The 10,467-nt window shown below is 40.6% G+C and overlaps 1 protein-coding gene across 1 annotated transcript in view; it reads left to right on the top strand.

The window, feature by feature from the left end:
* Positions 1 to 5,690: 5,690 nt before the first annotated feature.
* hcn4 (hyperpolarization activated cyclic nucleotide-gated potassium channel 4) overlaps positions 5,691 to 10,467 on the top strand; it is a gene marked incomplete at its 5' end in the record, with an annotated part of 71,805 nt that continues 67,028 nt past the window's right edge. The window contains one exon of the mRNA XM_079663226.1: positions 5,691 to 6,394. Coding sequence (XP_079519352.1) covers positions 5,691 to 6,394 — 704 coding nt within the window. The remainder of the gene's footprint in view (positions 6,395 to 10,467) is intronic.

The raw sequence follows: 10,467 nt of genomic DNA, 5'->3' as shown, positions 1-10,467 counted from the left end.
CTTGACCGCTAATAGAGAGTTGTGGGCAGGGCTGGCCTGTTCACGCTATGGCGCGCAGCGTGAGGACACCGCCCACTTTAATCAAATGCGTAACACATGTTTTAATTTGACTGACCAAAGACTGTCTTTACTCTCTTTTTGTATTATTTTCAGGAATGACAACACTTGTATGCAGTGGTGTAAAGTAACTAGTAGATTTACTCAAGTACTGCAGTTAAGTACAATGTTTTTGCTACTTTGTACTTCTAATCCATTACAATTCAGAGCTAAATAGTGTTGCCTATACTTTTACTCCACGAATTGAATATTGAATACTTATAGTTACTTAGCATATTTGGATTAATGATGTGAATATGATATAATATAATTATTTCACAAAAATATGTTTGTCTTTTTTGTTTTCCTGCGATGATGGTTCTTCAGGACTGCTTCTTAAGCTCAAATCACACTCTCGCAGACTTTTCCGGTGTTTCTAAAGTAGATGACAATGTATGTGTGTCGCTTAAGAGGAAAAGATGCCTGTTTTTGTCGTTGTTATTACTGTCAGGAAATGTACAACCTAACCCTGGTCCGCCCAGTAGTAGTAGTCAGATCGCTACTCCTGCTGATTTTAAAGCTAGGTCTGGGTTGGGTTTCATCCACTTGAATGTGCGCAGTCTGTTAGGTAACCTAGATTTAGTCCGCATTTGGGCGACTTCGACTGACGCTGACGTCATTTTTTAATCAGAAACATGGCTAAATAAATCTATTTTGGCCTCTGACATTGCCTTAAATCAGTGGTTCTCAAAGTGGGGGGCGCGCCCCCCCTGGTGGGCGCAGAGGCATGCCAGGGGGGGCGCGAGAGACCAGGAGGAAAAATGGTTATAAAAAAATAAAATAAAAGATAAAAATAAAAAATAAAATAAAAATCATAATTTGAAAAATTATTGATTCGAAAATAATATGATGCAGTACAGTACTATTACGTCTGGGTCTCTGTTTCATTAAAGCTCGGCTCTGTGTGTGTGTGTGGAACGAGCCATTTTGTGTGCGCGTGAGAGAGAGAGAGCGCACCGGTACTGGAGATTGTTGTTGTTAGCTTCTGGTGCTAGCGAGCTACGCTAACGGATATAAGGAGTTTTTTCAACAACAAAGTGGAGGAGAGTCCTCTCCTGTCAATCTGAGAGCTAAAGGACTCTCTCAGTGTTATCTCAGTGGGTCTCAAATGTTTTGGTCACCATTAATGTAAATAATTATTTCCGAGGCACACGTTTATATTATCATTATAGTTATAAAAAAATAAGAGAATAAATGAAAAACAGGTATGAAATATTATATGACAGTAAAACAAGAATAAAGTTTAAAAGGGTGATTTGTAAAATATCCATCAAGAAAAAGTAAATCTGTTTACATTTCTGTTTCATATGGGTGTTGAGAGATGTATCCATAGATCTCTTCCTTTCGCTCTCAAAGTGCACCAGATTGATGCTTTTAACTTTAATATTTAAAAATAAATCTTCCCGGGGAAGCTTGCCCCCGGACCCCCCTATGTGACGTCCACACATCACCTATAAAAATAGCACTTTATCCCTGCTTACACCTATATGCCGTGAGCTGAATATCGAGCCTTCATTGTAACAGTCGCGGGTACGTTGTGTATTTACGTGGGCAGTGTTGCAGTAGAAAATTCCACTGTAGCGACCGGTACATTAATGGGAAACCCTAAATGTTTGAGCACCCTCTATGAAACGTCAAGCTACCCCACAGCACCCCCAAAATAAATCTCTGGCGCCGCCACTGAGCCTGATTATTCGTTTTGGGGGGGCCCGACTTTTTTTTTTCTCCAAAGGGGGGGCCTGACAGAAAAAGTTTGAGAACCACTGCCTTAAATGGTTATAATGTGTATCGATCCGACCGGCCTAATAAAGGTGGTGGCGTTGCCATTTATGTTAAAAAATAAGTTCAGTGTAACCACAATAGTTTCCAAATCTATTAGTAAGCAATTCGAATTTTTGGCCTTAAATATAGAAGTGGCAAAGGGGCAACATGGTGGTGGGCTGTTACAGACCCCCCTCAGCTGTCAAGGACTCCTTGTCTTCGCTAGCAAATCTTTTATCGCAACTAGACTACAAGGAAATAGTGCTACTTGGAGATTTTAACTGGGACTGGTTAACTGCAGTGTCAGAGGATTTTAAAAACCTTTGTATCTCTTTGAATGTTATTCAGATTGTTGACAGTCCTACTCGCCCTAACTTTAAGTCCCCTAATAAATCCTCCCTAATTTATCTCATTTCAACTAATGTTCCCCATAAATACTCATCTGTGGGAGTATTTGCAAATGATCTGAGTGATCACTGTGTCGTAGCCACAATTAGGGACACTAAGGTTCAAAAGGTTAAACCTCGTATTATTATTAAGAGAGACATAAAACATTTTGTGGAGCAGGGTTTTGTACATGATCTGTTTGGTTTTGATTGGGGAAAAATCGATCTGTGTGCTGATTTAGAAACTGCATGGTCTTATTTTTATCTTGGTTTTATGGAGATCATTGATAGACATGCACCCCTGCGTACATTTAGAGTAAAGGGACGAGACAATCCTTGGTTTTCTGCTGAACTGTCTAGTCTCCTGCATGAGAGAAACGAGGCCTGGGCAATAGGCAATCAGGCTCAGAGGTAGAATGGCTGCGTTTTAGGCAGCTAAGGAATAGCTTCACTTCACATGTCAAAAGTGTCGAAGTACTATTTGTCAGTTACCACAGAAAACCTAAATAATCCTAGGAAATTTTGGAAAGCCATAAAATCGATATCCACCGGTGATATCCGTAATGAGCTACCTCCGTGCCTTACCACAGCATCTGGCACTATATCGGACAGGGCCTCTACGCCAAATTGCTTTCATAAGCATTTTGTGTCCTGTGGTTCTCTGTTTGATTCTGTTTCTAACTCTGCTTCTGTGAACACCCCAATCCATGACTCTGAACAATGTGGTCTGGAAAACCCTTTCAGTTTTACTCCTTTTACTGTCAATGCTGTTCATGAAGCCTTATCTAAGCTAGATCCTAAGAAACCGGCTGGCCCGGACAACGTAGAACCTTTCTTTTTAAAGATAGCTGCAGATTTGATTGCTCTTCCTCTTACTACTCTTTTTAACCTCTCCCTCAACACAAATGCAATTCCAAAAGTATGGAAGTCAGCTTATGTCTTGCCTTTGCTAAAAGGAGGGGAGGCAACTATTTTAAATAATTATACGCCAATCTCAAAATTGTCAGTTCTGGCGAAGGTGCTCGAACGCCTAGTGAGTGAACAGGTAAAGGAGTTTTTATGTAAAAATGATTTCCTGTCTAAACATCAGTCAGGCTTCAGAAAGCAACATAGCACCATCACTGCGACAATGAAAGTGGTGAATGACATTACGAGTATTTTAGATAATAAGCAGAGTTGTGCAGCCCTATTTATTGACCTTTCCAAAGCGTTTGACACCGTTGATCATCGCATTTTGAAGCAGAGGCTACTCAGTATTGGCATATCCAGCCATGCAGTGGGGTGGTTTGTGAACTACATCTCTGAAAGGTCCCAATGTGTTCATTTTGATGGGCTGTCTTCTGAGTGGTTAAACATTGCTAATGGTGTTCCTCAAGGTTCTGTTTTAGGTCCACTTTTATTCTCCATATATATCAACAGCTTAGGTGAAAATGTGGATGAAGCTACTTTACATTTTTATGCGGATGATACCGTGATGTACTGTGCAGGTCCCTCCATTAACGAGGCTGGTGTTAAATTACAGGCTGTTTTTTAAATTATTCAGACTCAGCTCGCTGAGCTTAAGCTTCTTTTAAATGTTGATAAAACCAAGGTAATGCTCTTTTCTAAAGCTAAAAAGACACCAGAGCCTGTTTTAGATGTTGTTACTATACAATGACAAGTACTCAAAGTGGTTACCTGTTATAAATACCTAGGTATCTGGCTTGATGATTGTCTTACTTTTAAACTTCAGGTCAATAACCTGCTTTAAAAGCTGAGGGTTAGTTAGAGTCCTCAGTCCTGATCTGAGTCCTGAGTCCTGATCTGAGTCCTGGACTTCGAGTCGTGGCTGAACCTGTCACTGTGGTCCTGCCTGACTCTCATCATCCCTGATGGCTCCCACAGGATTGTTGACATCCTCATGGATTCATCTTCCTATTATAGACACATGCATTTCCAAACATTCGGTCTACCTACGCTGTAAATGTATTATCTCTTCGATTTACACACGGCATCTATTGCACCGATCCCTCCTCTGTTGCTCTCCCTGAGGTTTCTTCCATGTTCCCCTTTAAACTGTGGGTTTTTCTCTGGAAGTTTTTCCTTGTACGATGTGAGGGTCTAAGGACAGAGGGTGTCGTATTGTCATACTGATATTCTGTACAAACTGTGAAGTCCACTGAGACAAATGTAACATTTGTGATATTGGGCTATATAAATAAACATTCATTCATATACCTTTTATAATAATTGTATGTATTATCATTTTTTAACAGAGACTCATCTTTCTAATTTAAATGTTGTACTACAATAGATGTAATTTTTTGCAAGGCAAATGATGGCCATCACAATGAATGTATGTTTATATTACACAATTGGGTAAAATATGACGTTATTAAAGTCAGACTTTCAGGGAAATCAAACAAACAAAATATTTGCAGGATTTATCATTGAATAGTTTTGTGTTTGTTGAGAAGAACAATATTTAAATTTTCTGAATATATTACTTTATATATTTTGTTGTTAAATGTTAAAGAAATGTTAAAGATACTCAATGGGTTAATAAAATAACATTTAAATGTATGCATGTAGCTTTTATATACATTGCCATTTGAAAAGGGACTTGGCAGTTCTGTATGGGAGCCAGTCGATAAAACACCTTTTGCCAAATTGAGCATATTCCAGCTCCAACTGTATTTGTGTGCGCAATTTACGCAGTAAATCAGACTGAAAATAGTGCTGTGAAAACGGGCTACTTCCAAGTGAAGTCCACAGCATGGCTAAACAATGGCTTTGCACTACCTGTAGCCTTAACTTAAGAGAGCGTTTTAAGAATGGGAAGAGCATTCCCCTTTAAACAAGGTGGGCTGAGCTTAGTTGCAGTTCTCGCTCCTATGGCAACCCAATAGATCAGCATCATGAATATTCACAATTTGCCAAAACGCACCATGACTATGGATCAGTGATGTCAGCGGTCCCTGGAATGCTCTACTGTATTTTGCATGATTGTGTCGCGTAGTTTGATGTCAGCTGGAGAAAGACGTCTGGTGAAAAGAGCATCCTTCGTCGTGCATGACCTTTCCCTCGTCTCCATATCACCGTCCGTCTGCACGTCCCTCACATGTCACGCTAAGGTGACTTTCAAGCAGTTTTTTCCACTTTTGCGCACAATGTCGGAACGGCACAAAGATCGGGGACGCAGTGGCCAAGCGGACCGCCCAGGCTGTGCGTGAGGACATATGCAAACTGTCTGGTAGTCTTATTATGATAAAGTGTGTCCCTCATCTGTTTCAGTAGAGCCACGGCGGTCCATGTCATGTGTAGCAGGCTTTCAGGGATACAGATTAGCTCCAGACTGATCGCTCTCACAAACAGATAGGGAGCGCGGAGGCTGGTGGAAACAACCGTTACTATACAGCCTAACAACCTGGATTTATTTCATTTTCTCCACTTAGTCTCAATGTCATAATGGAAAGGCTGCACTCCTCCATGCGTAAAAGGCTCTATAGTTTGCCACAGCACATTGGACAAAAAGCATCTATAATGGGGGAAGGAGAAGACGCAGACAAGGACACCCGGAGGAAGAGTCTCAGGATGAAGCCTCTGCTGTCACCGTCGCCGACCTCTGGTGGAAGCTGCAAAGGCATCGGGGAGACCAAAAGTGGGGAGACTGTGATCATGGAGACGGACATAGGGAGACCGATGAAGACCAGCTCTAATGGAGATTGTCGGAGATATCGAGGCAGCCTCTCTTCCATCACAAGTCGCCATGTGCACGACTCTGACTCGGCGGAGGAGAGGTGCCTCATCACCGAGGGGGATGTCACCCCGAGCGAGGAGAGCCCACCCGGAGCCATCGGTGATGGGCCGCCGGATCAAGGCGCGCAAGGGGCCAGCGGTGGCGGCGGCGGTGGTGGTGGTGGTGGTACGCAAAAAGATCCACCAGAACAGCAGTCAGGGTTTATAAAGTTGGATGGCATTGATCAAATTCTGCCGGACGAGGAGAGATTATTTCAAGCAGGGTTCATGCACAGACAGTTAGGGGCAATGCTTCAACCAGGGGTCAACAAGTTCTCCCTGAGGATGTTTGGAAGTGAGAAGGCGGTGGAACGAGAACAAGAGCGGGTTAAATCCGCCGGATTTTGGATAATTCACCCATACAGTGATTTCAGGTAAATTCAGCACCATACACTCCCCAAACAACACAAGGTTTAAATTGAAGCATCACGTTAAAATCATTGTCTTTCCCACTCAAAGTATTTTTCTCACAGTGTATATATTTTATAAAGGCAGAGAAGCCTATTCATTGTTTTATTCAGCTTCATGGCACTTTCATTACTTATTTACCCCATTTATTTTAAAATATGACATTTGACCAAAGCCATATTTATAATTCTGCTATTTAAATATACTTACAATTTAATAAGGATATTCATAAGCAGTAAAACAATTACATTAGCTTCAGGATATGGTCCTATTATTCAGGAGGCCTGTATACAATGTGTTGTTTTAAAGAACAACCCACAGAAAACACAACCTTTTCTTATTAGGCCAATTTACCTATCTGGGCAGATGCTATCCAAACGGATGCATAATTGAAGCCCGTTAGTGGTTTCTTATTTATTTGAGGAAGCTCGTGCACAGGAGACATTATTCAGAGTTAGCTAGGCCTCCACTTAACATTGTCTTCTCAGGCTTACATTGATTTTCTTATTCTTCTTATGCATTGTATTATCTGTTTAGTCTTAATTATGAGTAATTGTTAAAGTTTTGAGCAGTTTTGGAAAGAACAACACATTGTAAGTCTGCATTGTTGTAGTGACCCACTGTAGCTGCTGAAAGTCCACATGTCCTTTTTTGTTGGCATACAGATTCCTCTCGGCTGTATGTGCCCTTGAGTTTGTTATTGGCCATATGTATTTGATTTAAGGCCACATGGAGTCTCTTAACAGCGAAGCCAGACTAGATTGGTCCTTTACCCCTTGTTTTGGCTTTAAGAATTATTATAATATGCTTTTAAACAATTGGTGAAATTCATTTGTTTGATTAAAGTGATCTCAGAAGATGAATTTCTAAGAAGTTCTCGTGAGCTGTTTGTGCACACCTTGCCAAACAGTATGATTGTAGCTTGAACTACAAAGTTTACATATACTATTACACAAGTGAGTATATAATCCTATTAGATGGGCCTCATATATGATTTGAATAAAAAGTGCTCACTCAATTTGCTTCCTTTAATCTATCGAATTAAATTAGGTTTGAAAAAATACATCTATTTTGTATTATATAGGTAATGGAGCTTCTCTTTTGTTTTAATTGAACTAATTTGCTCTGGTTTAATAATTCAGGTGAAACACTTTCATTTCAAGCTGTGTCAGCCTTCGCATTTATTTCATGCATCTCTCATATAAATCATGTTGAGACATCTGTGTTGCTGTAAAATGATATTGAGCAAGACTGTCACCGTTCCACTTACTGTACTGTATTTCTCCTTGTCTGTGACATTGAATGTTGTCTATTCTTCCTGGTGTTGATGGCGTAATGGCATGTTATATAGAAACTCAATTTACACCACAGTGTGAATAACAAGATATCTTACTTTGAGAGAAATGTGAGTTTTGAGTGTGAGTTGCTTACACACTCGGCGTCAGAGAAAAAACCCAAGACTTCTAGAGTAAAAAAGAGACACATTTATCTGCCAGTTTGTCCTGCAGTGGCTAACATATCTCGATGTGTTATTAAAAATTGTATATTAATGGCTGATTCATCCCCCAGATGTCATGATGTAGTTTTTCTTGTGCATTTCAGAAGAACATGCTACTTTGTATAAAATGTAAGCCCCCTTAGATCTTTGATTCAGATGGACCTCAGAATTTGACCCAGGTGGCCAACACTGTTGTTAAAGTGTTGCCAGTGGTGATTGTGATTTTGCATTTCAAAATCTAGTGTCTGCTCACGCCAAACCGTTAAACAAGGGGTTTCTTAAGCATACTGTTCTCTGGGAACTATTTACAGATTTACTATAACACTACACTGATTAAGACAGGTCATCATCAGGAAGTGAGACATGAATTAGACAGTTTGCCATTTTTATTGTGCTCCTCCCAGCTGGTTGTGTTTTCCACTGACCCCCTCTGCTCTCTTCCTCACTGTGTTAAATGTCACGAGGAAGGGTGATTTGGGGCTTGGGGAGACTCTCCTGATACTGAAAGGTCAGAGATTTGGCACCAGTCATGAGTTTTGAGCAAGATGCTGAAACAGGGGCAATACACTACTCAGTGAAATAGATGGACATGTGACTCACTCTCTCTCTCTCTGTGAGAGCGTCCAAAATAAATAGATAAATGAAAATGCAATGAGACAGAAGTGCTCTAAAAAATGAGGCTAGCCACCCACTTGTTCGGGGTCTGAGGGTAGATACTATATATTACCGTAATTAAACATTCTGCTGGTCTGAGATCAGTTTTGCTTGTTCTTCAATCACTCAGAGCTATGATTACAGAATCACTCAACACTACAATTAAAACCACAGATGTGTCAATCAGCAGAGAAAAAGCTTTGAACCTGTGCTTCGGCTAATTGTGTATGGAATGATGATTCTTTATCTGTGACTTACATGAAAAAGAGAAAAACTCCTCACTTTGAATCACCAGTGGATTAAAAGTTAATAAGTGAAGGAACTTCAACCATTTCATCAGTATTGGTCTGCTCCAAATTATATTTGAAGCCCATTTACTCAGGAAAGAAGTTCACCATGTCATTGAGTTAAGACGGCGTGTTGAGATGAGTTCTAGGAGAAACATGATAGTTGGATGCCTAATTCCGCCAAAATCAGGATCAGAGACAGGACAAGATGGCTATAATTAAAGTACACAAAGAGATGAGGGGGACCTTTTAATGGGTCCAGAGAAGAGCAGGATCTCTGTGACTAAAAGTTTTTTTTCCCATGTCTGCATCAAAGCCTGGCCCTATAATCTCAAATTAGAGTGTCACAAGGAATCACATAGTCATCACTGCATCCAAATTGAGCAAAATCTCCTCTTGTCAAGTGTTGTATAACGCTAAGAAGCAAGGGAGGAGCAATATCTTGCAAGGGAAAAAGATGGATTAAAAATGGCATCATAATCCAATCTACAGCCTCATTTCCAGATCCAAAACTGAACAGCCTTCTTCCACTCTGAACAAGCGACACCCAGTGAGCAGATGTGGTCACCAGAGAGTGACATCCTCAACTGGAAAAAAAGAGACAAGTAGTCCAACAAAATCAATTATAAGAAGTATTTTAAATTAGAAAGATTGTGTAGTCCTTGAGCACATGCTGACCGTAACATATCTGTGGGGGTTTGAAAGGATTGTTACTGCCTCTCATCCTGCTCCCCTCCAGATGCTTCTTTTACATATCTGCTTTGCTACTTGTCACCGTCTTAAAAATGTGACTTTGTAGTTTGAATGCTGCTGTATCTTACTATGCGGAGACCTTTTGATGCCGCATGCCCTTGGTCGTAAATAGAGATTGAGATTAAAGTCATGCAATGCTTATTGCCCCTTTTGAAGATAATAGAATATTCCAGTGCTTCATTGACAAAATGATACCTTTCTCACACAATGGGTCCTCTTTCTGTGCGTGATGAAAGCCAGGTGATCATTTATTTTCTTAACTGTTTGCATAGAGCCCTTTTGAGTGGATTCTATCAATGCAGCAGCATTGTGCAGAGTTCTAGACAGATGATGCGGCGCAATATCACAACGCAGCCCTCTGCTCGTCAAGAGCCTTTTAATTATCTTGTGATTCAGAGCCCAGAGGACACATCTGTTTGAAGTCTTCCACATTTTCCTGGAGAGATAGAAAACAAGGTGTCGCACATGAGAACTTTTGCACTTAAGGATCTAATAATCCCCCATCTTTCCCCTTTGGAACCACATTGTCAACACTATCAAAGAGAGGGGGGGGGGGGGGTCAACTGTCCTGCAGTTTCTGTCAATCAGTTCAATCCCTTTGCAACCGTCGGGCGAATCCCTCCATCCCCTCTCGTCTTTTTCCTACAGCCTTTTATTACTCCAGTTCTGTTTCCCTGAAGACACTTACCTAGACAGTGGCACAAATAGATCCTCAGAAAAGACAAGTTACAACTTCAGTTATTTTTTGCAGACAATATACCAAAGAAAAGTAGAGCAGATGTAGTCACTGATGTGCACATTAAGGCTGTGATATCGTTAAAGGAAAGTACATTTTTGGCAAATTGAT

Source organism: Notothenia rossii (assembly GCF_949606895.1).
Source record: "Notothenia rossii genome assembly, chromosome: 2".
In the NCBI taxonomy this organism is placed as follows: Eukaryota; Metazoa; Chordata; class Actinopteri; order Perciformes; family Nototheniidae; genus Notothenia; species Notothenia rossii.
The sequence above is the reverse complement of the archived record's forward strand: the minus strand, read 5'-3'. Positions and strand labels throughout refer to the sequence as shown.